Here is a 27,938-nt window from a genome sequence, read left to right on the forward strand (position 1 = left end):
CGTATAGGCAGCTCTCATAGAACACCATACACAGGGTGGCTTAGAAGCCACAGAAGTTTATTGCTCACGGTTCTAGAGGCTGGGGCGTCTAAGATCAAGGCAGCGGCAGACAGTGTCCATGGAGGCCCCATTTCCTGGCTTCCTGTGGTGGCATCTGGCTATGTCCTCACAAGGTCTTCATGGTCTTTCTCAGGTCCTTTTTTTTTTTTTTTTTTTTTGAGACAGGGTCTCACTCTGTCACCTAGGCTGGATGCAGTGATGCAATCTCAGCTCACTGCAACCTCCACCTCCCAGGTTTAAGCGATTGTCCTGCCTCAGCCTCCTGAGTAGCTGGGATGACAGTGCCTGCTACCATGCCCAGCTAATTTCTCTTTTTTTGAGATGGAGTCTCACTCTATCGCCCAGGCCGGAGTACAGTGGTTCCATCTCGGCTCACTGCAACCTCCAACTCCCGGGTTCAAGCAATTCTCCTGCCTCAGCCTCCCGAGTAGCTGGAATTATAGGTGCCTACCACCATGCCCGGCTAATTTTTGTATTTTTAGTAGTGACAGTGTTTCACCATGTTGGCCAGGCTGGTCTCGAACTCCTGACCTCATGATCTGCCCACCTCAGCCTCCCAAAATGCTAGGATTACAGGCATCAGCCACCATGCCTGGCCATGCCCGGCTAATTTTTTTATTTTTTGGTAGAGACAGGGTTTCGCTGTGTTGGCCAGGCTGGTCTCCAACTCCTGACCTCAAGTGATCTGCTCACCTCGGCCTCCCAGAGTGCTGGGATTACAGGCGTGAGCCACCACCCCCAGTTCTCAGGTCCTTTTCCTAAGGGCACTAGTCCCACCATGAGGTTCTCTCCCCTTCTGACCTCATCACCTTCCAAGGGCCACACCTCCTGTACTATCACCTTGGGGGTTCGAATTTCAACATACGAATTTTGGGGGACGCAAACATCTTGTTCATTGCAGTCTAGGTCTGGTCAGGGACACACACAGATGTGACGTGTGAGTTTTGACAGCCACAGGAGTGTTCCTCAGAACACTCTTCTTCCTAAAAACAGACTTGATAGCTGGGCCTGGTGGTGCGCACCTGTAATCCCAGCTACTTGGGAGGCTGAGGCAGAAGAATCGCTTGAACCCAGGAGGTGGAGGTTGCAGTGAGCTGAGACTGCGCCACTGCACTCCAGCCTGGGTGACAGAGCAAGACTCCATCTCAAAAAAACACAAAAAACAAAAAAACAAAAACCACACGGACTTAAAATGTTGTCCGTTGGGTTGACACAAAACCCGTTGGAGGGCACAAAACCCTCCTGTGATAGGGAGGTCCCAGGGCTGTCTCCTTCCCCTGCTCCTTTAGGCTGGGACCCCCTGCAGCACTCTAAACCCTGAATGCCCTGGAAGTAAGAAAGACCCCAAAGGCGCAAGGCCTTAGGCAGAGAACTCTCAGAAGCCAGTTCAGTACGTGAAGGGCAGGCAGCACCCACGACTGCCCAGCAGGGCCGTGGAGCCAGCGTGGCTAAGTCCTGCCGTCCGTGTCCCTGCAGAGCTGATGCAGACGGAGGTGCACCACGTGCGGACTCTCAAGATCATGCTGAAGGTGTACTCCAGGGCCCTGCAGGAGGAGCTGCAGTTCAGCAGCAAGGCTATTGGCCGCCTCTTCCCATGTGCTGATGACCTGCTGGAGACGCACAGCCATTTCCTCGCTCGGCTCAAGGAGCGCCGCCAGGAGTCCCTGGAGGAGGGCAGCGACCGGAATTATGTCATCCAGAAAATCGGCGACCTCCTGGTTCAGCAGGTGGGTGCAGCCATGTTCATCTCAACAGTCTTCAAAGCCTCTGCCCTGTCTCTGTCCCTTTCTTCTTTTTTTCTGAGATAGCGTCTTGCTGTGCCACCCAGGCTGGAATGTAGTGGTGCAGTTACAGCTCAATGCAGCCTCAACCTCCCAGGCTCAGGTGATCCTCCCACCTCAGCCTCCCGAGTGGCAGGGACTGCAGCTGTGCACCATCATGCTCAGCTAATTTTTTATTTTTTGTAGAGATAGGGTCTCACTATATGGCCCAGGCTGGTCTTGAACTCCTGAGCTCAAGTGATCCTGCCTCAGCCTTCCAAGTAGCCAGGACTCCAGGGAACACCACGCCTGGCTAATTTTTTATTTTTTGTAGAGATGGGGTCTCGCTTTGTTTCCCAGGCTGGTCTCAAATTCCTGGCCTCAAGCAATCCTCCCTCCTCGGCCTCCCAAAGTGCAGGGATCACAGGCATAAGCCATTGTGCTGGTCTGTTCCTTTGAATAATAAAACGAGAGTGGCTCCTGTTTGTTGAGTACCTGCTCCCCTGAGGACACACAGCTCTGGGCCCCTTATAGCGATGCCTGCAGTTCATATTCTAGAAACACAGAGGCCTAAATCAGCCAGTGTCCCTGGCTGAACACTATTCAGTGTTACATTCTTCTATGCTCGTTTGGTTGGTTGGTTTTTGTTTTTTGGTTCAAATCACTTATGCTTTCAACCGTTCAAAATATGCCTATTGACTGAGTGCAGTGGCCCACACCTGTAATCCCAGCACTGTGGGAGGCCAAGCAGGTGAATTGCTCGAGCCTAGGAGTTCTGGACCAGCCTGGGCAACATAGCAAGACCCCATGTCTACAAAACGTGAAAATAAATTAGCCAGCTGTGGTAGCGTATAGCTGTAGTCCCAGCTACTCAGGAGGCTGAGGTGGGAGGATTGCTTGAGCATGGGAGGTCAAGGCTGCAGTGAGCTATGATCATGCCACTGCCCTCCAGCCTGGGCAACAGAGCAAGACCTGATATTGGGGGGGAGGGGGGAAGCAGGGAAGCATACCTGTGGACCAGCACCATCCATGGTAGTGGTATTAACCCCAAATGACCACCCTAGGCCAAGATTTACCCAGGGGAGCTGTGCCCCTCGTGTGACCTCGAACTATTTGCTCAAAGCATCCTGGGCCAACTAATTAGAAGAACACTCCTTTTGCTTTTTATGTTTCTTTTTTTTGAGATGAAGTCTCAGCCTATTGTCCAGGCTGGAGTGCAATGGTGTGATGTCAGCTCACTGCAACCTCCACCTCCCAGGTTTAAGCAATTCTCATGCCTCACCCTCCCGAGTAGCTGGGATTACAGGTGCCCACCACCACACCTGGCTGATTTTTTTGTATTTTTAGTAGAGACAGGGTTTCACCATGTTGGCCAGGCTGGTCTCGAACTCTTGACCTCAAGTGATCCACCTGCCTAAGTCTCCCAAACTGCTGGGATTACATGTGTGAGCCACTGTGCCCGGCCTGCTTTTTATGTTTCTAACGTCCTTTGGCTGACATTTACTTTTTTTCTTGGCTCTCAGGAAGTTTTATAGCATCTGTGATGTATCAAAGCCCCGAAGCAGGTTTTTTTATTTTACCTTTTTGACACCTTGTGATTAGACGCCCCAAACTGAAGCATTTCTCTGTTTGAGGACGTATTAGAAAGTGGAGCTGCAGCCGGGCAATGTGGCTCACACCTGTAACCCCAACACTTTGGGAGGCTGAGGGGGGTGGATCGCTTGAGGTTATGAGTTCAAGGCCAGCCTGACCAACATGGTGAAACACTATCTCTACTAAAAAAAAAAAAAAATTAAAAATTAGCCGGATGTGGTGGTGGCACCTGTAATCCCCAACTACTCAGGAGGCTGTGGCAGGAGAATCACTCAAACCCGTGAGGCGGAGGTTGCAGTGAGCTGAGATCGCACCACTGCACTCCAGCCTGAGCCACAGAGCAAGATGCTGTCTCTAAAAAAAAAAAAAAGGAAGAAAGAAAATGGAATTGTAAATAAATATTTATTTTAGCAGAGTCAGATGAATTAGATGAAAATATGCTTTGGCTGGCCAGGCACGGTGGCTCACGCCTATAATCCCAGCGCTTTGGGAAGCCGAGGTGGGCAGATCAAGAGGTCAGGAGTTCGAGACCAGCCTGACCAACATGGTGAAACCTGGTCTCTACTAAAAATATAAAAATTGGCCGGGCGCGGTGGCTCAAGCCTGTAATCCCATCACTTTGGGAGGCCGAGACGAGCGGATCACGAGGTCAGGAGATCAAGACCATCCTGGCTAACACGGTGAAACCCTGTCTCTACTAAAAAATACAAAAAAAACTAGCCGGGTGAGGTGGTGGGCGCCTGTAGTCCCAGCTACTCGGGAGGCTGAGGCAGGAGGATGGCGTGAACCCGGGAGGCGGAGCTTGCAGTGAGCTGAGATCGTGCCACAGCACTCCAGCCTGGGTGACAGAGCGAGACTCCGTCTCAAAAAAAAAATAAATAAAAAATAAAAATAAAAATTAGCCGGGCATGGTGGTGCACACCTGTAATCTCAGCTACTCAGGAGGCCGAGGCAGGAGAATCACTTGACCCCGGAAGGTGGAGGTTGCAGTGAGCCAAGATCACGCCACTGCACCCCAGCCTGGGCAACAGAGCGAGACTCTGTCTAAAAACAAATTAGCCGGGCGTGGTGGCGGCACCTGTAATCCCAGCTACTCAGGCGGCTACAGCAGGAGCATCACTTGAACCCAGGAGGTGGAGGTTGCAGTGAGCTGAGATCGTGCCACTGCACTTCAGCCTGAGCCACAGAGCAAGATGCTGTCTCTAAAATAAATAAATAAATAAAATGGAATTGCAAATAAATATTTATTTTAGCAGAGTCAGACAAATTAGATGAAAATATACTTTGGCAGTTTTCATGTTTAATTGACATTTCCGTTCTTTTGTCTATCAGTTTTCAGGTGAAAATGGGGAGAGAATGAAAGAAAAGTATGGTGTGTTTTGTAGTGGCCACAATGAAGCTGTTAGTCATTACAAGTTGCTGCTTCAGCAAAACAAGAAATTTCAAAACTTGATCAAGGTAAAAACAATTTTTTTTTTTTTAATCAAAAACTTATATTCTGGCCGGGCTCAGAGGCTTACGCCTGTAATCCCAGCACTTTGGGAGACCAAGGCGGGCGGATCACGAGGTCAGGAGATCGAGACCGTCCTGGCCAACATGGTGAAACCCCATCTCTATTAAAATACAAAAAATTAGCCGGGCGTGGTGGCACGCATCTGTAATCCCAGCTACTTGGGAGGCTGAGGCAGAGGAATCGCTTAAACATAGGAAGTGAAGGTTGCAGTGAGCCGAGATCACGCTACTGCGTTCCAGCCTGGTGACAGAGCAAGACTCCATCTCAAAAACAAAAAACAAAAAACTTATATTCTTCACTGTCGAGTTTTTCCACAGAATTGTAGAGTCTTGGGACCTGGGAATTATAAGGCATTTGTTATGTAGCAGTGATTTTCAAGGTTTGGTTTGGGTTTTAACCACAACTCCATTCAGAACACATCAGTGAAATCTTACGTAGAATCCTGAGATGTAAAATAAAGCAGGCCAGATGCAATGCCTCATGCCTGTAAATCCAGCACTTCTGGAGGCCAGGGCGGGAGGATCGCTTGAGTCCAGGAGTTTGAGACCAGCCTGGGCAACATAGCAAGATCCTGTCTCTACAAAAAATTTAAAAATTAGCCAGGCATGTTGGTGCACACCTGTAACCCTCGCTACTCCAGCAGCTAAGGAGGGAAAATCAGTTGAGCTCAGGTGTTTAAGACCAGCCTGGGCAACATAGCAAGATCCCATCTCTATTATATAAAATACATAAATATACACATACACATATTAACAAAATCAATCAAAGAAAGCATGTCTAGACTTTGTTCCTTGCCAGGCCACAGTGGGCCCTGAGAGATCCCTGCAGCCCTCAGCATGGGACCTGCTGACCATCACTGTGTCATCACTGTTTGGATGACACAAAGGATTGTTTGAAGGGGCTGCCCTGCCCCAGGAACTGGCCCTCCAGAGCCGGCCTGTTTTGCCTTGGGGATGCTGTCTGTCTTAAGGAGGGTTATTCCAGCTGGGTGCGGTGGCTCACACCTGTAATCCCTGTAACTTTGGGAGGCCAAGGCGGGCAGATCACCTGAAGTCAGGAGTTTGATACCAGTCTACCCAATATGACAAAACCCCGTCTTTACTAAAACTACAAAAAATTAGCCAGGCGTGGTAACGCGTGCCCGTAATCCCACCTCCTTGGGAGGCTGAAGCAGGAGAATCGCTTGAACCCGGGAGGCAGAGGTTGCAGTGAGCCGAGATCGCACCACTGCACTCCAGCCTGGGGAACAAGAGCGAAACTCTGTCTCAAAAAAATACAAAATATAAAAAGGAGGGTTACTCCAAGCCTTTGTCCCCTTGCTGGTCCGTGTTCACCCCCGGAGCCTGTAGATGGATCTTCCTGCCTCCTTTGTGTGAGTGTGGGTAGGTGCTCGAAGCCCAGCCAGAGTCAGCCAAGTCAAGGGAGACCCCACCTCCCGCATCCTAGAAACCGCACTTGGATGATGGCTAGTTGGTTCTATCAACATTCGCCTCTTTAGAGGCCCTCACACCGCTGATTCCACACGAGCTGCATCACCTGTGGCCTGGCCGGGACTTGATTTTGCAGTGGCATTCTACGCCCAGTGGTCCAAAGTTAGGAGTGACATGCATTTAAACTTCATTGTGTTATAGGATAGGTGGGAAAGGGAGAGGATCGTTTTGGAGCCGCAGTTCTTCGAAGCCAGGAGGGGGATTCCAGTGAAGCCTCCATCATGGACTCTTGCAAATCCCACAGCGGCTCTGGGCCTCTTCAGTGGCTCTTTGCAAGTGCTGGCATCCCTAAAATGTACACAAGAGCAGCGGGAGCAAACAAGCAGAAAATGTGCTGTGCTCCCGAGTGGGCGTCAGGTGACTGCTCTTGGTTCTTAGCCAGAGGTGAGCATCAGAAAGCACCCAGGCTGGGTGCCGTGGCTCACGCTTGGAATCCCAGCACTTTTGGGGAGGCCAAGGCGGGCGGATCACTTGAGCCCAGGAGTTTGAGACCAGCCTGAGGAATATGGCGAAACTTCATCTCTACTAAAACTACAAAAATTAGCCAGGTGTGGTGGCACACGCCTGTAATCCCAGCTACTCGGAGGCTGAGACAGGAGAATCGCTTAAACTCCGGAGGCGGAGGTTGCAGTGAGCCAATATCACACCCAGGGACCCAACCAAAAGGCACAAGCCCACTCTAGTTCTGGAGGGTTCCAGCAGTCATGGGTTAGGGAGTGTGTGTTCATTTGTACATCGTGTTTGTGGACAGCTTGACAGATGATTTCCATATCCACCCCCTGGCTGGTTCTCATTTCTTTTATTTTTTGAGAGTCAGGTCTTGCTCCGTCGCCCAGGCTGGAGTGCAATGGCTCACTGCAGCCTCAAACTCCTGGGCTCAAGCAAAGCCTCCTGTCTCTGCTTCATGAGTAGTTGGGACTACAGGAGTGTGCCACCATGCCCACCTAATATTTTAATTTTTTGTAGAGATGAGGTCTTGCTGTGTTGCCCAGGCTAGTCTCAAACTCCTGGTCTCAAGCATTCCTCCCGCCTTGGCCTCCGAAAGTGTGGGATTACAGGCATGAACCACCACATCTGGCCTTTGGTGGCGTTTGTGTGTACAGCAGGTGATCCCTGCTTTCAGATATCTGGTGTCGGTCTCCTCCAAAGTGGCAAAGGAAAGGTCCTGGTGAGCTCAGAAAGAAAGCAGCCCCCAGCCTTGGCAGCCGATTGTTGACTAATTGGACAGGAGCCGAGATGTTAATGCGGGATCTGGCTGTCCATTTCCGAGATGTTAATGCGGGATCTGGCTTTCCGTTTCCGAGACGTTAATGCGGGATCTGGCTGTCTGTTTCCGAGATGTTAATGCGGGATCTGGCTGTCCATTTCTGAGATGTTAATGTGGGCTCTTGCTGTCCGTTTCCAAGCTGTTATCGCGGGATCTGGCTTTCTATTTCCGAGATTTTTTTTTTTTTTTTTTTTTTTTTTGAGGCGGAGTTTCACTCTTGTTGCCCAGGCTGGAGTGCAATGGCACGATCTCGGCTCACCACAACCTCCGCCTCCCAGGCTCAAGCAATTCTCCTGCCTCAGCCTCCCCAGTATCTGGGATTATAGGCATGCGCCACCACGCCCAGCTAAATTTTGTATTTTTAGTAGAGACGAGGTTTCTCCATGTTGGTCAGGCTGGTCTCGAACTCCTGACCTCAGGTGATCCACCCGCCTCGGCCTCCCAAAGTGCTGGGATTACAGGCGTGAGCCACTGCGCCCGGCCTTATTTCCGAGATGTTAATGCGGGGCCTTGCTGTCCGTTTCCGAGATGTTAATGCGGGATCTGGCTGTCCATTTCTGAGATGTTAACGTGGGCTCTTGCTGTCCGTTTCCAAGCTGTTAATGCGGGATCTGGCTTTCTATTTCCGAGATGTTAATGCGGGGCCTTGCTGTCCGTTTCCGAGATGTTAATGTGGGCTCTGGCTGTCCATTTCCGAGATGTTAATGTGGGCTCTTGCTGTCCGTTTCCAAGCTGTTAATGCGGGATCTGGCTTTCCATTTCCGAGATGTTAATGCGGGGCCTTGCTGTCCGTTTCTGAGATGTTAATGCGGGATCTAGCTTTCCGTTTCCGAGATGTTAATGCGGGGCCTTGCTGTCCGTTTCCGAGATGTTAATGCGGGATCTGGCTTTCCGTTTCCGAGATGTTAATGCGGGATCTGGCTGTCCGTTTCCGAGATGTTAATGCGGGATCTGGCTGTCCGTTTCCGAGATGTTAATGCGGGATCTGGCTGTCCGTTTCCGAGATGTTAATGCGGGCCCTTGCTGTCTGTTTCCGAGACGTTAATGCGGGATCTGGCTGTCCGTTTTCGAGATGTTAATGTGGGCTCTGGCTGCCCGTTTCCGAGATGTTAACGCGGGCTCTTGCTTTCCGTTTCCGAGATGTTAATGCGGGATCTGGCTGTCCATTTCCGAGATGTTAATGTGGGATCCGGCTTTCCGTTTCCGAGATGTTAATGCGGGATCTGGCTGTCCATTTCCGAGATGTTAATGTGGGATCCGGCTTTCCATTTCTGAGATGTTAATGCGGGATCTGGCTGTCCGTTTCCGAGATGTTAATGTGGTATCCGGCTTTCCATTTCCGAGACGTTAATGCGGGATCTGGCTGTCCGTTTCCGAGATGTTAATGCGGGATCTGGCTGTCCGTTTCCGAGATGTTAATGTGGTATCCGGCTTTCCATTTCCGAGACGTTAATGCGGGATCTGGCTGTCCGTTTCCGAGATGTTAATGCAGGATCTGGCTGTCCGTTTCCGAGATGTTAATGTGGGCTGTGGCTGCCCGTTTCCGAGATGTTAATGCGGGATCTGGCTGTCCATTTCCGAGATGTTAATGTGGGATCCGGCTTTCCGTTTCCGAGATGTTAATGCGGGATCCGGCTGTCCGTTTCCGAGTTGTTAATGCGGGCTCTGGCTGTCCATTTCTGAGATGTTAATGCGGGATCTGGCTTTCCATTTCCGAGATGTTAATGCGGGATCTGGCTGTCCATTTCCGAGACGTTAATGCGGGATCTGGCTTTCCATTTCCGAGATGTTAATAAGGGCCCTTGCTGTCCGTTTCCGAGATGTTTATGCGGGATCTGGCTTTCCATTTCCGAGATGTTAACAAGGGCCCTTGCTGTCCATTTCCAAGATGTTAATGCGGGATCTGGCTGTCCGTTTCCGAGATGTTAATATAGGATCTGGCTGTCCGTTTCCGAGATGTTAATGCGGGCCCTTGCTGTCCGTTTCCGAGATGTTAATGTAGGATCCGGCTTTCCGTTTCCGAGATGTTAATGCGGGCCCTTGCTGTCCGTTTCCAAGATGTTAATGCGGGATCTGGCTGTCCATTTCCGAGATGTTAATGCAGGATCTGGCTGTCTGTTTCGTTAATGCGGGCCCTTGCTGTCCGTTTCCGAGATGTTAATGCGGGATCTGGCTGTCCGTTTCCGAGATGTTAATGTAGGATCTGGCTGTCCGTTTCCGAGATGTTAATGCGGGCCCTTGCTGTCCGTTTCTGAGATGTTAATGTAGGATCCGGCTTTCCGTTTCCGAGATGTTAATGCGGGCCCTTGCTGTCCGTTTCCAAGATGTTAATGTGGGATCTGGCTGTCCGTTTCCGAGATGTTAATGCGGGCCCTTGCTGTCCGTTTCCGAGATGTTAATGTGGGATCTTGCTGTCTGTTTCCTAGAAAATCGGCAACTTCTCCATCGTGCGGCGGCTTGGTGTGCAGGAGTGCATTCTCCTCGTTACACAGCGCATAACCAAATACCCAGTGCTGGTGGAGCGCATCATCCAGAACACGGAAGGTAGGCCTTCTCCCCACTGCCCCGCCCGCCCGTGCTGCTGCAGCATGGGGCTCTCACTGAGCACCCACTCCCTATTTAGCAGCGGACTGGATAAATTCCCTTGGGAATCCACTTTGCTGGGTGCTGGGGTTCCTTTTTTTTTTCTTTTTTTTTTTTTTTGAGACGGAGTCTTGCTCTGTCGCCCAGGCTGGAGTACAGCGGCCAGATCTCAGCTCACTGCAAGCTCCGCCTCCCAGGTTTACGCCATTCTCCTGCCTCAGCCTCCCGAGTAGCTGGGACTACAGGCGCCCGCCACTGCGCCCGGCTAGTTTTTTGTATTTTTAGTAGAGATGGGGTTTTACCACGTTAGCCAGGATGGTCTCGATCTCCTGACCTCATGATCCGCCTGTCTTGGCCTCCCAAAGTGCTGGGATTACAGGCTTGAGCCACCGCGCCTGGCCTTTTTTTTCTGTTTTTAAAGAGACAAAGTCTCACTCTGTTGCCCAGGCTGGAGTGTAGTGGTGAAATCATAGTTCATTGTAGCCTCCAACTCCGGGGCTCAAGTGATCCTCCTACCTCAGCCTCCCAAGCACCTGGGACTACAGGTACATGGCACTACACCCAGTTAATTTAAAAAAAAATTTTTTTTTTTTTTTTTTTTTTTAGAGATGGGGTCTCGCTGTGTTGCCCGGGCTGTTCTGGAACTGCTGGGTTCAAGTGGACCTCCCGCCTCGGTCTCTCCAAAGTGCTGGGATTACAGACATGAGCCATCACATCTGGCCTGGGTTTTGTTTTGTTTTGAGACAGAGTCTCACTCTGTCCCCCAGGCTGGAGTGCAGTGGCACCATCTCGGCTCACTGCCATCTCCACTTCCCAGGTTCAAGCGATTCTCCTGCCTCAGCCTCCTGAGTAGCTGGGGTTACAGGCGCCCGCCACCACATCTAGCTAATTTTGGTATTTGTAGTAGAGATGGGGATTCACCATGTTTGTCAGGCTGGTCTTGAACTTCTGACCTCAAATGATCTGCCCACCTTGGCCTCCCAAAGTGCTGGGATTACAGGTGTGAGCCACCGTACCGCACCCAGCCTGGCCTGGCCTGGGAAAGATGGGGTGGTCAATACCATGAAAGCAAGAGCCAGGTTTTATTTGCCAACTGTTTCCCCCAGCCCCTAGCACAGGCTGGGCCAGTGCAGGCCCTCAGTGTCAGTGTCTGTGGAAAGGATGAATGGATGGAGATGGTGCCGTGGTGGTTCAGACAGACCCAGACATGGCCCCTGTGTCACATGCCCAGGGCTGAGCAAGGAATGTGCGTGGAGCCAGGAAGGCAGAGAAGGGCGGGCAGTCCAGCCAGGAGTTCTGGGAGCCGGGGCCATGCTGACCATAGCTCTCCCTTCACCAGTGAATTCAGGCCGTGAGAGGATGAACAAGCTTCCCCGCTATAAAAGCTACATCCTTGGAGTGGGAGGAGCCAGATCCCAGTCACAACAGGAGGTGGAGGGAGTCTTTTCATTTTTTTAAATTAATGAATTTATTTATTTATTTATTTTAAGACGGAATTTCATTCTTATTGCCCAGGCTGGAGTGCAGTGGCACAATCTCGGCTCACCACAACCTCCACCTCCCGGGTCCAAGTGGTTCTCCAGACTCAGCCTCCCGAGTAGCTGGGATTACAGGCATGCGCCACCACGCCTGGCTAATTTTTGTATTTTTAGTAGAAACGAGGTTTCTCCATGTTGGTCAGGCTGGTCTTGAACTCCCGACCTCAGGTGATCCGCCCGCCTCAGCCTCCCAGAGTGCTGGGATTACAGGTGTGAGTCACCACGCCCAGCTGGGAGTCTTTTATGAAGGGATTGGGACAGAGGAGAGTGTGTTTACCAAGCAGTAGATGGCAGAGCTAGTCGTGGCAGTTTTGCCACTTGAATTGCACCTTAGCTTCTGCATTTGATAGAGGCTATACCTGGACAAAAACGAAACTCTGAGCCAGGCATGGTGGCTCATGCCTGTAATCCCAGCACTTTGGGAGGCTGAGGCAGGCAGATCACTTGAGGTCACGAGTTTGAGACCAGCCTGGCCAACACAGTGAAACCCTGTCTCTACTAAAAATACCAAAAAAAAAAAAGTAGTTGGGCGTGGTGACGGGTGCCTGTAATCCCAACTACTCGGCAGACTGAGGCAGGAGAATTGCTTGAACCTGGGAGACAGGTTGCAGTGAGCTGAGATTGTACTCCAGCCCGGATGACAGAGCCAGACTCCGTCCCCCTCCCCTCTGCCAAAACCAGAAAACTAAACTCTGAGGTGTTGCATTTATTTTGGAGAAGTATTTGCATCTCGGGAGATTACAGCTGGGAAGTGATCTTGAGGGTCTTCTGAGTGGTGGCCTTGGAGAACACACCTCATAGATTCCACACGCCCATACATAGTGAGTCCACACACCTCATAGATCCCACACACCCATACTGTGTCCACACTCCTCATAGATTCCACACGCCCATACATAGTGAGTCCACACACCTCATAGATCCCACACACCCATACTGTGTCCACACTCCTCATAGATCCCACACACCCATACATACTGTGTCCACACACCTCATAGATCCCACACACCCATACATAGTGAGTCCACACACCTCATAGATCCCACACACCCATACATACTGTGTCCACACACCTCATAGATCCCACACGCCCATACATAGTGAGTCCACACACCTCATAGATCCCACACACCCATACTGTGTCCACACACCTCATAGATCCCACACACCCATACTGTGTCCACACTCCTCATAGATCCCACACACCCATACATACTGTGTCCACACACCTCATAGATCCCACACACCCATACTGTGTCCACACTCCTCATAGATTCCACACGCCCATACATAGTGAGTCCACACACCTCATAGATCCCACACACCCATACTGTGTCCACACTCCTCATAGATCCCACACACCCATACATACTGTGTCCACACACCTCATAGATCCCACACACCCATACATAGTGAGTCCACACACCTCATAGATCCCACACACCCATACATACTGTGTCCACACACCTCATAGATCCCACACGCCCATACATAGTGAGTCCACACACCTCATAGATCCCACACACCCATACTGTGTCCACACACCTCATAGATCCCACACACCCATACTGTGTCCACACTCCTCATAGATCCCACACACCCATACATACTGTGTCCACACACCTCATAGATCCCACACACCCATACATAGTGAGTCCACACACCTCATAGATCCCACACACCCATACATACTGTGTCCACACACCTCATAGATCCCACACGCCCATACATAGTGAGTCCACACACCTCATAGATCCCACACACCCATACTGTGTCCACACACCTCATAGATCCCACACACCCATACTGTGTCCACACTCCTCATAGATCCCACACACCCATACATAGTGTGTCCACACACCTCATAGATCCCACACACCCATACATAGTGAGTCCACACACCTCATAGATCCCACACACCCATACATAGTGTGTCCACACACCTCATAGATCCCACACACCCATACATAGTGAGTCCACACACCTCATAGATCCCACACACCCATACATACTGTGTCCACACACCTCATAGATCCCACACACCTATACATAGTGAGTCCACACACCTCATAGATCCCACACACCCATACATAGTGTGTCCACACACCTCATAGATCCCACACACCCATACATACTGTGTCCACACACCTCATAGATCCCACACACCCATACATACTGTGTCCACACTCCTCATAGATCACACACACCCATACATACTGTGTCCACACACCTCATAGATCCCACACACCCATACATAGTGTGTCCACACACCTCATAGATCCCACACACCCATACATAGTGAGTCCACACACCTCATAGATCCCACACACCCATACATACTGTGTCCACACTCCTCATAGATCACACACACCCATACATACTGTGTCCACACACCTCATAGATCCCACGCGCCCATACATACTGTGTCCACACTCCTCATAGATCCCACGCGCCCATACATAGTGAGTGTGTCCACTTCTGTTGTGTTAAAGTGGAAAAGAAAGACGCTAACTCTGCTATGTGTGGCAGCTGGCACTGAGGACTACGAAGACCTGACCCAGGCCCTGAACCTCATTAAAGATATCATCTCACAAGTGGACGCCAAGGTCAGCGAGTTTGAGAAGGGCCAGCGCCTCAGGGAGATCGCAGGGAAGATGGACCTGAAGTCCTCCGGCAAACTCAAGAACGGGCTCACCTTCCGCAAGGAAGACATGCTTCAGCGGCAGCTTCACCTGGAGGGCATGCTCTGCTGGAAGACCACATCAGGGCGCTTGAAAGGTAAAAGCCTGCCCCTGGCCACCTCTAGTGGGTGCCATCTTGGATCAGTGGGCACTGTCTTAGATTAGTGGCACCATCTTGTATCAGTGGGTACCATCTTGGAGTGGTCACCGTCTCAAAGTGGTGGGTACTCTCTTGATTGGTGGCACTATCCTGTTATCAGTGGGTACCGTTTTGGAGTGTTGGTTGCCATTTTTTATTAGTGGATGCCATGTTGGATTGGTGGCACTAAATTGGTTGGTGGGTGCTGTCTTGGGTTGGTAGCACCATCTTGGGAGTTGTGGGTGCCATGTTGGATCAGTAGACATCATCTTGGATTGGTGGGTGCCATATTGGATTAGCAGCACCATCTTGGAGTGGTGGCACCATATTGGATTGGTGGGTGCCATCTTGGATCAGTGGCACTATCTTGGGAGTTGTGGGCACCCTCTTAGAGTGATGGGTGCCATCTTGGATTGGTCGTACGGTCTTGGGAATGGTAGTACCATCTTGGATCAGTGGCACCATCTTGGTGGGTGCCCTCTTGAATCAGTGGGCACCATTTGGGTTGGTGGGTGCCATCTTGGATTGGTGGCACGGTCTTGGGAATGATGGCACCATCTTGGATCAGTGGGTGCCATCTTGGGGGGTGCCATCTTGGATTGGTGGCATAGTCTTGGAAGTAATGACATCATCCTGGATCAGTGAATACCATCTTGGATCAATGGGCACCATCTTGGAATGGTGTCATCATCTTGATCAGTGGGCTCCCTCTTGGATCAGTGGGCACCATTTTGATTGGTGGGTGCCATCTCAGATCAGTGACATGGTCTTGGGAGTGATGGCACCATCTTTGATTGGTCGGTGCCATCTCGGACTGGTGGCATGGTCTTAGAAGTGGTGGCATCATCTCGGATCAGTGGGTGCCCTCTTACATCCGTGGGCACCATCTTGGTTTGCTGGGTGTCAACTGACACAGAACCACTGAAGTCTGGCTACTTCATGGCTGAAGGGAGGTTATGAACTGAGTCAGGATGAGCAAGGCAGCTGGGGTGTAGCATAAAAGAGGTGGTTGTATCACCGTCCTCCTCCTCTGGTCTTTGGAAGGATGCAGTACAAACCAGGAGGCCATGCTGAGTCGTTGACTTCCAAGTGGAAACCCAGGGCACTGGTGACACATCGTGACACCCCAGGTCCAGAATTCCAAACACGCTCAGCTGCCCATCTGAGCAGTCATGGGCCAGGCTGCCATGGGCCCAGCCACTGAGAGGCCCCCATATGGATAGAGAATACCCCCAGGACTGCTGGTCAGTGTCCCCAGGCATCCCACTCGCTGCCCAGGGTGTGCTCTGAGCCCTGCTTTCGAGACCCATGTTGCAGTTCAGACCAGAGAGTACTCAGGATTCATCCCTGGGTTTCCTCTTCATTTTTGGAGCCTCTAGAAACATCCCAAGCTATCTATTTGCATCAGCATCTTTAAGGATCTTGAGTGAGTCATTGAAGTGGCCAAATGACAGCATTTGCCCACTCATCATTTGAGTAGGCATGTATTTGGCGGACAGGTTTAGCGCCTTCTGCCTGCCAGGTGCCAAGTTGGATGGTAGGAATACACCCCACCGGGCAAGACCTGGTGCCCAGCCTTTTAGGGCATCAGTCCCTCGGGCTGAAAGAGAGAAACAGGCAAACAAACAGAAAAACTAGTTATAAGTCCAGCAAATGCTTTAAGGAAGCCAGCAGACCGCAATACGAGAGAACTAGCGAAAGCGTATCTGACTTAGACAGGGGTGTTAGAAGCAGCTCCCCAAAAGTGGTGTTGCCCTTGAACGCAGCTCTTGATTTGCATCTGTGTGCAGCAAGCCTTACAGCACGAGACGTTCCTACAGGGACAAGGCAGCGAGGGGGACTGAGGGGCACGAGGGGACTGAGACCACCCCTGGCCTGCATCACTGCAGTGGCTCGGGTCCTGGTGACCCAGGAGCAGGGAGAACAGAGAGCTCCATTCACATCTGAGAAATCAGAGGGAGAGATGCTGTATTAGTCTGTGTTCACGCTGCTAATAAAGACATACCCGAGACTGGGCAACTTACCAAAGAAAGAGGTTTAATAGACTTACAGTTCCACCTGGTGGGGAAGGCCTCACAATCACGGCAGAAGGCAGGAGGAGCAAATCACATCTTACATGGATGGCAGCAGGCAAAGAGAGAGGGAGCTTGTGCAGGGAAACTCCCCCTTATAAAACCGTCAGATCTTATGAGACTCATTCACTATCACGAGAACAGCACGGAAAAGATCTGCCCCCATGATTCAGTTACCTCCCACTGGGTCCCTCTTACAGCATGTGGGAATTCAAGATGAGATGTGGATGGGGACGCGGCCAAACCATATCAGACTCTCAAAGGTCAGATCCAGCAGATGTTGTTACAGCAAAGAGAACTGTGGGGCCCGGTGGCCTGACATGGGCAGGAGCCCTGGTTGGAGCTCTGCACACGGAAGGGACTTAGAGGAGGCTCCAGCTGCTCATTGGTGCTGAAGGTTGAGACCTGGAAAGGCGTTGGTGGGGGCATGCAGGCAAGGCAGAAAGGAAACTTCTAGGCCCAGGCAGAAGCATCACGCTGCTTACACCTTTCTGGGAGGTGGCATCCACGGGGGTGCCCAGCAAGACCTGCTGGCCATGGGACTTTTAAGATGCCTCCTTCCATACTATTTTCCCAGATGTCCTGGCCGTCCTGCTGACCGACGTACTTTTGCTGCTACAAGAAAAAGATCAGAAATACGTCTTTGCTTCTGTGGTATGTATCCTGTCTCTTCAGACAAAGGGTCGGCCGGGTGCAGTGGCTCACACCTATAATCCCAGCACTTTGGGAGGCCGAGGTGGGCGGATCACTGGAACTCAGGAGCTCAAGTCCAGCCTGACCAACATGGTGAAACCTCACCTCTCCTAAAAATACAAAAATTAGCCAGGCATGGTGGCCCATGTCTGTAGTCCCAGCTACTCAGGAGGCTGAGGCAGGAGAATCACCTGAACCCAGGAGGCGAAGGTTGCTGAGATTGTGCCACTGCACTCCAGCAAGATTGTGTCACTGCTCTACAGCCTGGGCAACAGAGTGAGACTCTATCTCAAAACAAAAAAACACAAAAAAACAAAACAAAAAAACAGACAAAGGGCCCTGCTTGCTGGGACCTTGTTGGGAGGTTGGCTGAAACTGCCCATGAAAGGTGCCCCTGTGAGTTTCCCAGGCCCACGTAGCTGGGACTACAGGCTCCCGCCACCGCGCCCGGCTAATTTTTTGTATTTTTAGTAGAGGCGGGGTTTCACCGTGTTGGCCAGGCTGGTCTCCAACTCCTAACCTCAAGTGATCCTCCTACCTTGGCTTCCCAAAGTGATGGGATTACAGTCGTGAGCCGCTGCGCCCAGCTGCTGGTGTGTGGTTAACCAGTGTATTTGTTTGCTGCGGCTGCTGTAAACAAAGTACCACGGACTGGGTGGTTTGGACCACATAAATTTATCGTCTCCCGTTTCTGCAGGCTGAAAGTCCAAGATCAAGGTGTCGGCAGGGTTGGTTTCTTCTGAGGCCCCTTGGCTTGTAGACAGCCATCTGCTCGTCTGTTCTCTGTGTCCTCGGGTGGCCATCCCTCTGTGTGTGTCTCTGTGCTCATCTCCTCTTGTTAGAAGGATGCCAGTCAGGTTGGATTCGGGCCCACCCATATGACCTCATTTTGCCATAATCATCTCTCTCTCTTTTTTTTTTTTTTTTTTTGAGACAGTCTCGCTCTGTCACCCAGGCTGGAGTGCAGTGGCACAATCTCGACTCATTGCAACCTTCACCTCCCGAGTTCAAGTGATTCTCCTGCCTCAGCCTCCTGAGTAGCTGGGATTACAGGCGCCCGCCACCACGCCCGGCTACTTTTTATATTTTTAGTAGAGACAGGGTTTCACCATGTTGGCCAGGCTGGTCTCGAACTCCTGACCTTAAGTGATCCACCCGCCTCAGCCTCCCAAAGTGCTGGGATTACAGGAGTGAGCCACCGCGCCCAGACCTTAATCTCCTCTTTAAAGGCCTCATCTCCAAAGACAGCCACATTCTGAGGTACTGGGGGTTAGGACCTCATATGGATTTGTGGAGAACACAGTGTAGCCTACTCTAACCAGTTAAAATGTGCATTTTGCTGGTCTGTGGAAGCATTGTCTCTTGAAGGATGCGTGACAGACTGGGTGGCCTGAGGCACAAGACAGAGGTTTATTTGTTGTTTTGTACTGCACACTGTTGTATCTTTTGAGCTTTGTAGTGTGTATGTGCATTGCTATTTTTAAACAAATTTTTAAGCTGATGAAATTGACACATTATCGGGATACTAAGGGGCAAGATGGCTCACTCCTGTAATCTGAGCACTTTGGAAGGCCGAGGTAGGAGGATCACTTGAGCTTAGGAGTTCAAGACCAGCCTGGGCAACATAGTGAGATCCCATCTCTACAAAAAATACAAAAATTACCTGAGCCTGGCGGCACATGCCTATAATCCCAGCTACTCAGGAGGCTGAGGTGGGAGGATCACTTGAGCCCAGGAGGTCAAGGCTGCAGGGAGCAATGATTGCACCACTGCACTCCAGCCTGGGTTACAGAGCAAGACCTGGCCTCCAAGATAGTTAAAAAAAAAAAAAAAAAAAAAAGGATTATTGGATTTCATTGCAATAGCGTCTTTTGTCCCCCAGATGGCAAAATATTTCTGCTTTGAATTGTTTGAAAATAAACGAGGAGCGTGACCCCCACTCTTCGTTCCCCTTACCAGGCCCTTGACCTCGCTGCCGTTTGGGTGCGGTGGGGTAAAAGGTGACCTCTCCAATGCCCTTTACCCATGCAGGACTCAAAGCCACCCGTCATCTCGTTACAAAAGCTCATCGTGAGGGAAGTGGCCAACGAGGAGAAAGCGATGTTTCTGATCAGCGCTTCCTTGCAAGGGCCAGAGATGTATGAAATCTACACGAGCTCCAAAGAGGACAGGAACACCTGGATGGCCCACATCCGAAGGGCTGTGGAGAGGTGAGGAGGGCCTGGAGGATCTCCCCACTCCCTGTATTCCTTCCGCTGACTGGTCCACCCTTGGCTTTGATGGTTGGCCATTGGCTGTGACCTTGAATTCGTTCATCCCACCTTGGGACCCATGATGCTATGCCAGCTCCTTCTGATGACTCAGCCTGTTGGATGTTGAGGCTAACGGGCCTGGAAAGGCAGCTGTAACCTGGGTCTTTCTGCATTCGTGGGCCACTGCACCTGACATGGCGGGCTGTTTGCATTCTAGGGCCAGAGTTGTTGGAGCAGGGCATGGTATCTTGTCCTTCCTCCTTGGGCCGAGCACCCCTCAGGGCCCAGGACCAGCTGGCTTCCCCTCTCTCTCTCTTTTTTTTTTTTTTTTGAGACAGTCTCACTCTGTCCCCCAGGCTGAAGTGCAGTGGTGCAATCTCGGCTCACAGCAGCCTCCGCCTCCCAGGTTCAAGCGATTCTCCTGCCTCAGCCTCCCAAGTAGCTGGGATTACAGGCATGAGCCACTGCACCCAGCCTATTTTGTTTTGTTTTGTTTTGTTTTGTTTTTTAGAGTCGGGCTCTTGCTCTGTCACCCAGGCTGGAGTGCACTGGCACAGTCATAGCTTCCTGCATCCCAAACTCCTGGGCTCAAGCCATCCTCCCCCTCAGCCTCCCAAGTAGCTGGAACTATGGGCACACACCACCACACCCAGCTAGATTTTTGATTTTTGTAGAGATGGGGCCTCTCTGTGTTGCCACTGTGGCTGGTCTTGAACTCCTGGCCTCAAGCCATCCTCCTTCCTTGGCCTCCCAAAGTGTTGGGATTACAGGCATGAGCCACCATGCTCGGCCACTCCCTCTATTGATTCCTGGAGGCTTCCTGGTGCCTTAGCCTGGTTCAGACTCCCCCATCCACAGTCGCTGTAGCTCTGTGGGGCTTGCAGCCACCCATCTGCACCTGGCAGATCCCTTGCAAGCCTGCCGTCCCCTGGACTCCTCCTCCAAGTCACAGACAGGCACGTAAAGTCTCTTCCTGGTTATGCCCTGGTGCTTTGGGGCCGGATGAGTGTCAGTGGCTCTCTCTCTTCCCCTCCTCATCCTCCTGCACCATGAACAAGCTAAATCACTCCCACAGTCAGAGACGGTCGTGGCGGCTGGTTCTGTAGAACCAGCGTCTGTGCGGGAGCCCGGCCTGCCTGGGAGGCACAGTTACCCTCCTGACTCCTCTCCCTGCAGCTGCCCTGACGAGGAGCAGGGGCCCTTCAGCCTGCCTGAAGAGGAAAGGAAGGTGGTCGAGGCCCGTGCCACAAGACTCCGGGACTTTCAAGGTGAGGGGGAGATGGCGTTTTGGGCACACCCCGTGTGTGGTGAGCCCTGGGCCCCCCCATCAGGGTTGGCCACAGAGGGCAAACTGCCCCCCCAGTGACCCGTGTGAAACCCCCAAAGTGACCCAGTGTTTTCCTGTGGGCTGTGCCGTGTCCTGCAGCTCTGTGAAGCATTAGAACTGGGCTGTGCCATGACATAGCGATCTCCAGAGGTCACTTAGCCCTGCGGGGTACGTAGGAGAGGGAGGGAGGAGAGCTCAGGAGCCCTAAGCCCCTTCCAGAGCCGATCACGCAGCCACAAAACGCCGCCACCACCCTGTCCTCGTGCAGCCAGGAGCTCGACAGGGCATCCCAGTCCCCTACGAAGGAATAGCACAGGGCCCCCACAGCCTCCTTCCAGAGCTTCCTCCTCCCTGTTTGTTTAATTACGTTATTGAGATGTAATTCACACACCACGCCACTCACCCTCCCAAGCGTTGGGTTCGGTGGCATTTTAGTGCATTTCCAATTATGCAGCCAAAATCACGTTAACTTTAGAACATTCCACCACTCAAGAAAGAAGCCCCTTCCTCCTTAACAGTCACTCCCCACCCCGTGCCCCAACCCTGACAACAGGAATCTATTTCCTGTCCCTGTGGATTGGCCTGTCCTGGATATTCCACATAAATGGAGTCACACACTGTGCGACCTTTTGGGTCTGACTTCTCTCACTGGGTGTGATGTTGTCAAGGTTCATCTGCGTTCAGTGAGCACATTGTCAAGAACAGTTCCTGGTACCCTGTAGCCTATAGCAAGCTCCCTTCTTCCCTTTCACTGTCTGTACTTTTTTTTTTTTTTTGAGACGGAGTCTCGCTCTGTCACCAGGCTGCAGTGCGGTGGCGCGATCTCAGCTCACTGCAAGCTCCGCCTCCCGGGTCCAAGGGATTCTCCTGCCTCAGCCTCCTGAGTAGCTGGGACTACAGGCGCGTGCCACCACGCCCCGCTAATTTTTATGTTTTTAGTAGAGAATTTTAGAGTTTTTAGGGTTTCACCATGTTGGCCAGGATGGTCTTGATCTCTTGACCTCGTGATCTGCCTGCCTCGGCCTCCCAAAGTGCTGGGATTACAGGCATGAGCCAGTGTGCCCGGCTCTGTATTATTCATTTTTAAATTGAATAATACTAAAATAGTAAGTGGCCTGCTATGGTGGCTCATACCTGTAATCCCAGCATTTTGCGAGGCTGAAGCAAACGGATCACTGGAAGCCAGGAGTTTGAGACCAGCCTGGACAGCATGGCGAAACCCCGTCTCTACAAAAAATTTAAACATTAGGCTGGGTGCTGTGGCTCATGCCTGTAATCCCAGCACTTTGGGAGGCCAAAGCGAGTGGATCACCTGAGGTCAGGCGTTTGAAACCAGCCTGGTCAAGATGGTGAACCCCATTTCTACTAAAAATACAAAAAATTAGCCAGGCATGGTGGCGCATGCCTGTAGTCCCAGCTACTCGGGAGGCTGAGGCAGGAGAATCACTTGAATCTGGGATGTGGAGGTTGCAGTGAGCCAAGATCGTGCTACTGCATTCCAGCCTGGGCAACAGAGCGAGACTCCTCCTCCAAAAAATAAGGAAAGAAAGAAAGGGAGGAAGGAAAACTCAAGTTTTCTAAGGCTCTAAGTTGGTCCCAGACTAATAAACAGGCCTGATACAATCCTCACTCACACCCTACTGTGTTTGATTTTCTTTCTTTTAGAGACAGGGTCTCGCTTTGTTGGCCAGGCTGGAGTACAGTAGTGCGGTCATAGCTCACTGCAGCCTTGAACTTTTGGGCTCATGCGATCCTCCTGCCTTGTTTCCCAGACATGCACCACCACAACCAGCTAATGTTTTCTTTCTTTCTAGAGACAGAGTCTCATTATGTTGCCCAGGCTGGTCTCGAACTCCGGGCTGCAGGAATCCTCCTACCTTGGCCTCCCTAAGTGCTGGGACTGCAGGCCTGAGCCACCACAGCTAACCTGATTTTTATAACGAGGGGGAAAATAATCAGAGGACAAGGCCATGCCCTCCCCCACCTCCCAGGAATGCAGGACGCAGGGGGCAGCCTATCTCAGGGCAGGGGCAGCGGGGGTCCTCCTCCTTAGGCCAGTCCCTGGGGCTCAGACAATTCCAGGGAAGGCTGACCAGGCTGACTGCCACCTCCACCATCACTCTGCAGAGCGGTTAAGCATGAAAGACCAGCTGATTGCACAGAGCCTCCTAGAGAAGCAGCAGATCTACCTGGAGATGGCAGAGATGAGCGGCCTGGAAGACCTGCCCCAGCCCCGCGGCCTATTCCGTGGAGGGGACCCATCCGAGACCCTGCAGGGGGAGCTAATTCTCAAGTCGGCCATGAGCGAGAGTAAGTTGGCTGCCCACACCTCAAGGGTGCAGTCCTGCCTGGGTGGGCTCAGGGGAGCCCAGGACAGGCTCACGGCTCAGTGTGGCCAACACGGCACTCTGTCCAGGACAGGCTTCTATCTGGGGAGACCCAGGAGCAGCACTGACACCCCGACTGGTGCCTGCTAGAGCCAGAAGGGCCTTAGACACAATCTGGGCCAGCCCCTCCTTGCAGACATAAAGCACTTTCCCCCCGCATTCAACAACCGCTCTGATGCTCCCTGCATGCGGAGAACTAAGCCGGGCTGGGGAGGATCTGAAGTTGACTGACACTGGTTCCCTACCCATCAGAGGTTCCTCTTCTTCCTGGGAGGTGGGTCTATGGTGATATCCCCAGAAAAACACACGCATGCTCCCTCAGGGGTTCCCCAAGCACAGCTCCAACACAGCCACTCCAAGACAGCCGCTCCAACACAGCCACTCCAAGACAGCCACTCCAAGACAGCCGCTCCAACACAGCCGCTCCAACACAGCCGCTCCAACATAGCCACTCCAACATAGCCACTCCAAGACAGCCGCCAGGCCCCTGAGCTGGCCGCTTGGGCAGGCAGTCAGTGCCCAGTCTGCTCTTTCTTTTTTTCTTTTTTCTTTTTTTTTTTTTGAGATGGAGTCTCGTTCTGTCACCCAAGCTGGAGTACAGTGGCATGATCTCGGCTCACTGCAACCTCCACCTCCTGGGTTCAAGCAATTCTCCTGCCTCAGCCTCCTGGGTAGCTGGGATTATAGGCACCTGCCACCACACCTGGCTAATTTTTGTATTTTTACTAGAGATGGGGTTTCACCATGTTGGCCAGGCTGGTCTTAAACTCCTGACCTCAGATGATCCACCCCACTTTGCCTCCCAAAGTGCTGGGATCATAGGCGTGAGCCGCCGTGCCCTGCCCCAATCTGCTCTTTCAACAGTGAGGGAGGCCGACACAGCCCCTGCCTTCCAGAGCCTTTCCGCAGAGTAAGAAGGCAGAGACGGGGGTCAGCCTTTCCCCTCCAGCCCCACTGACATCCTTCCACCCGGCTCCAGTGGCCGTTGTTCTTGGCCCCCGGGGACACTCTCATATCCCGCACCTTGGCCTGGAATGTTCTTGTCCCCACCTCTGTGCACACCAAGTGTGTCCTGCTGGCCCTGGGCAGGGCCACATCCAGCATTCTCCAGCCCCTGGCCCAGGATTGCCTGGTGGAAGGTGCGGCAGGAGCCTGTACCCGCCCTCCCCATGGCTGCCCCACAGCCGTGTCCTCTCACTTAGATGCGGATTGGCCTGTCCTGGTGGCCACACCTGAAGCAGGGGTGTGCACAGGGACAGTGGGGCTGAAATCCCATTGCAGACAGTGCGGGCCAGGCCATCACCACCCCAACGAGTCCCTCCATCCGCCCCGGTCTCACTGCCCCAGCACTCCATATTCCCCCGTACACTTCCGCAGGGCGACCCGTGCCTCCTGTCCCCTTCCTTCCACAGTTGAGGGCATCCAGAGCCTGATCTGCAGGCGGCTGGGCAGCGCCAACGGCCAGGCGGAAGACGGAGGTAGCTCCACAGGCCTGCCCAGGAGGGCCGAGACCTTCGGGGGCTACGACTGCACAAACAGCCCCACCAAGAGTAAGAGTGGGGCCATCGCCCCTCCCGCCCCCAGGGCCACCCCTCAGGACGCACATTAGCTTGTATGGGGTTTTCTGGAAGCTTCTTTGTTGTTGTTGTTGTTGTTGAGACAGGGTCTCGCTCTGTCGCCCCGGCTGGAGTGCAGTGGCGCAATCTCGGCTCTCTGCAACCTCCACCTCCCGGGTTCAAGTGATTCTCCCGCCTCAGCCTCCCAAGTAGCTGGGACAGCAAGCACACACCACCACGCTCGGCTACTTTTTGTATTTTTAGTAGAGACAGGGTTTCGCCATGTTGGCCAGGCTGGTCTCGAACTCCTGACTTCAGGTGATCCACCCGCCTCGGCCTCCCAAAGTGCTCAGATCGTAGGCGTGAGCCAGCGCGCCCAGACAGTTTTCTGGAGCCTTCTGAAACCCTGCAGACATTGTCGGTTGTGTTGTGACAGCAGCACCCGGACCAGCCCCCTCCCCCCAGCAGGTGTCTGTGCTGCAGACGCCTCCATTCGGGCCCAGCCTGGGTTTCCTACCTGGGCAGGGGCTGGGGGTGGACTGGGAAGGTTTCCCCTCCCCATGGGATGGCAGCAGCCTCACGCCTCTGGCTTGGGGTTCTCAGATGGCAGTTTCAAGAAGAAAGTCAGCAGCACCGACCCCAGGCCCCGAGACTGGCGAGGCCCCCCAAACAGCCCGGACTTGAAGCTCGGTCACACTGACGTTCCTGGGGGCTCCGAGGAATCGCCGCAGGTGGTACGTGGATATCCGTTTGCTCGGTACAGTCTGAGTCGTCGTAAGGATTCAGGCGTGTGAGCGGCTTCTGCTGGGGTTGTCTAGTTTTAGTCTTACCAGCATCGACAAGCGTGGTTCGTTTTGTGGTGCATAACAGTATCTCAGCCCAGATGAACACGCCGGCAGCTGCGTTCTTCCTACGGCCTCCCGGGAAAAGCAAGAGGTCCCCAGGAGGAAGGCTGGGGAGGGGACAGGCTCAGGGCACTCACCGTGGCTTCATCAACAGGCGAGAAACCCCCCTACAGGGACCACCAGGTTTCAGCCAGGGCAGGTGAGGTGGCGCCTACCAGATGCCAGAGCTCCCTGGCTGTTCCTTTGCCTTTGAATCAGAAGGCCAGGTGCCTACTCGGCCCTGCCTGGGTTAGGGGTCAGAGGCCAAGGCCAGCTGCCTCTGGTCAGCTCTGAGGCTTGGACTTGCCGCTGTGGCCAGAGCTGGCATGCAGGCCTTATAGCCAAGCCCACTCTACCTCCCAGGTGGCCCCAGCCCCTCGTTTTCCAAACACCTAGATTTGCACAAGTCAGGTGACCGGCAGGGCCAGTGTTCCCAGTCATGTCCCGGTCCTGGGTCCTTCCTGTTATCCAAACTAAGGGATGTATTTTCAATAAGAAGCAGGGGCCAGGTGCAGTGCCTCACCCATAATCCCGGTGTTTTGGGAGACCGGGATGGGAGGATCACTTTTTTTTTTTTTTTTTTGGAGACAAGGTCTCACTCTGTCACCCAGGCCGGAGGGCAGTAGCATGATCACAGCTCATGCAACCTCTAACTCCTGGGCTCCAGCAATCCTCCCACCTCAGCCTCCCAAGTAGCTGGGACCACAGGTGCACGCCCCCACACCTGCCTAATTTTTTAAATTTTTGTAGATATTGGCTCTATGTTGCCCAGGCTGGTTTCCAACTCCTGAGCTCAAGCAATCCTCCTGTCTTGACCTCCCAAAGTGTTGGGATTACAGGCAAGGCTGTCATACCTGGCCTTGGGAGGATCACTTGAGGCCATGCGTTTGAGACCAGCCTGGGCAACAGAGCAAGACCATGTCGACAAAATATTTTTAAAATAGCTGATCCTTTGGCCGGGCGTGGTGGTTCATGCCTATAATCCCAGCACTTCAGAAGGCCGACTCGGGTAGATCACTTGAGTCCAGGGTTTGAGACCAGCCTGGCCAACATGGTGAAACCCTGTCTCTACTAAAAATACAAAAATTAGCTGGGTGTGGTGGTGGACACCTGTAATCCCAGCTACTCAGGAGGCTTAGGTGGGAGAATTGCTTGAACCTAGGAGGTGGAGGTTGCAGTGAGCCGAGATTGTGCCACTGCACTCTAGCCTGGGCGACAGAGCAAGACTTTGTTTCAAAAAAGTTAAAAGTAGCTGCTGGGCGTGTTGGCTCACGCCTGTAATCCCAGCACTGTGGGAAGCCAAGGCAGGTGGATCACCTGAGGTCAGGAATTCAAGACTAGCCTGATCAACATGGTGAAACCCTGCCTCTACTAAAAATACAACATTAGCCGGGCGTGGTGGCGCATGCGAGCAATCCCAGCTATTTGGGAGTCTGAGGCAGGAGAATCACTTGAACCAGGAAGGTGGTGGTTGCAGTGAGCTGAGATCGTGCCATTGCACTCCAGCCTGGGCAACGAGCAAAACTCCATCTCAAAAAAAAAAATTTTAAAAAGCTGAAACGGGTGGTGCACACCTGTAGTCCCAGCCACTTAGGACTGAGGTAGAAGGATCAGGCCACTACACTCTAGAGTTAGACCCTGCCTCAAAAAAAAAAAAAAAAAAACCCGAAGCGGGACATGGTGGCTCACGCCTGTAATCCCAGCACTTTGGGAGGCCGAGGCGGGCAGATCACCTGAGGTCAGGAGTTTGAGACCAGCCTGGCCAACATGGTGAAACTCCGTTTCTACTAAAAACACAAAATTAGCCAGGCGTGAAGGCGCGCGCCTATAATCCCAATTACTTGGCAGGCTGAGGCAGGAGAATCACTTGAACCCAGCAGCAGGAGGGTGCAGTGAGCCGAGATCGCGCCATTGCACTCCAGCTGGAGCAACAAGAGCAGAACTCCGTCTCAAAAAAAAAAAAAAAAGCAGCAGCAGCAGCAGCAGGCTTGGGTCTAGTCGGATGGGTCTTGAGCGTTCTCTGTGGTTTGACGGTGTCCTCTTCCCAGGTGGAGGCGCCAGGCATGGAATCTGATTCCCGTCTACCCACCGTCCTGGAGTTGGAGGTAGGCGCCCGCTGTCCATCTCCCCAGGGCCGTGTACA

General features: G+C 52.5%; 1 protein-coding gene across 7 annotated transcripts in view; it reads left to right on the plus strand.

Moving 5' to 3' along the window:
• Positions 1-27,938, plus strand: part of LOC105487001 (Rho/Rac guanine nucleotide exchange factor 18) — a 128,141-nt gene that overhangs the window by 94,749 nt on the left and 5,454 nt on the right. For all 7 annotated transcript variants that reach the window (XM_071086266.1, XM_071086267.1, XM_071086265.1 and 4 more), the window contains 11 exons: positions 1,537-1,787; positions 4,746-4,871; positions 10,110-10,227; positions 14,334-14,582; positions 17,274-17,350; positions 19,421-19,599; positions 20,818-20,909; positions 23,096-23,278; positions 24,768-24,905; positions 25,515-25,645; positions 27,844-27,900. In XM_071086266.1, coding sequence (XP_070942367.1) covers positions 1,537-1,787; positions 4,746-4,871; positions 10,110-10,227; positions 14,334-14,582; positions 17,274-17,350; positions 19,421-19,599; positions 20,818-20,909; positions 23,096-23,278; positions 24,768-24,905; positions 25,515-25,645; positions 27,844-27,900 — 1,601 coding nt within the window. The remainder of the gene's footprint in view (positions 1-1,536; positions 1,788-4,745; positions 4,872-10,109; positions 10,228-14,333; positions 14,583-17,273; positions 17,351-19,420; positions 19,600-20,817; positions 20,910-23,095; positions 23,279-24,767; positions 24,906-25,514; positions 25,646-27,843; positions 27,901-27,938) is intronic.

This window comes from Macaca nemestrina, chromosome 20 (assembly GCF_043159975.1).
Source record: "Macaca nemestrina isolate mMacNem1 chromosome 20, mMacNem.hap1, whole genome shotgun sequence".
Classification (NCBI taxonomy): domain Eukaryota; kingdom Metazoa; phylum Chordata; class Mammalia; order Primates; family Cercopithecidae; genus Macaca; species Macaca nemestrina.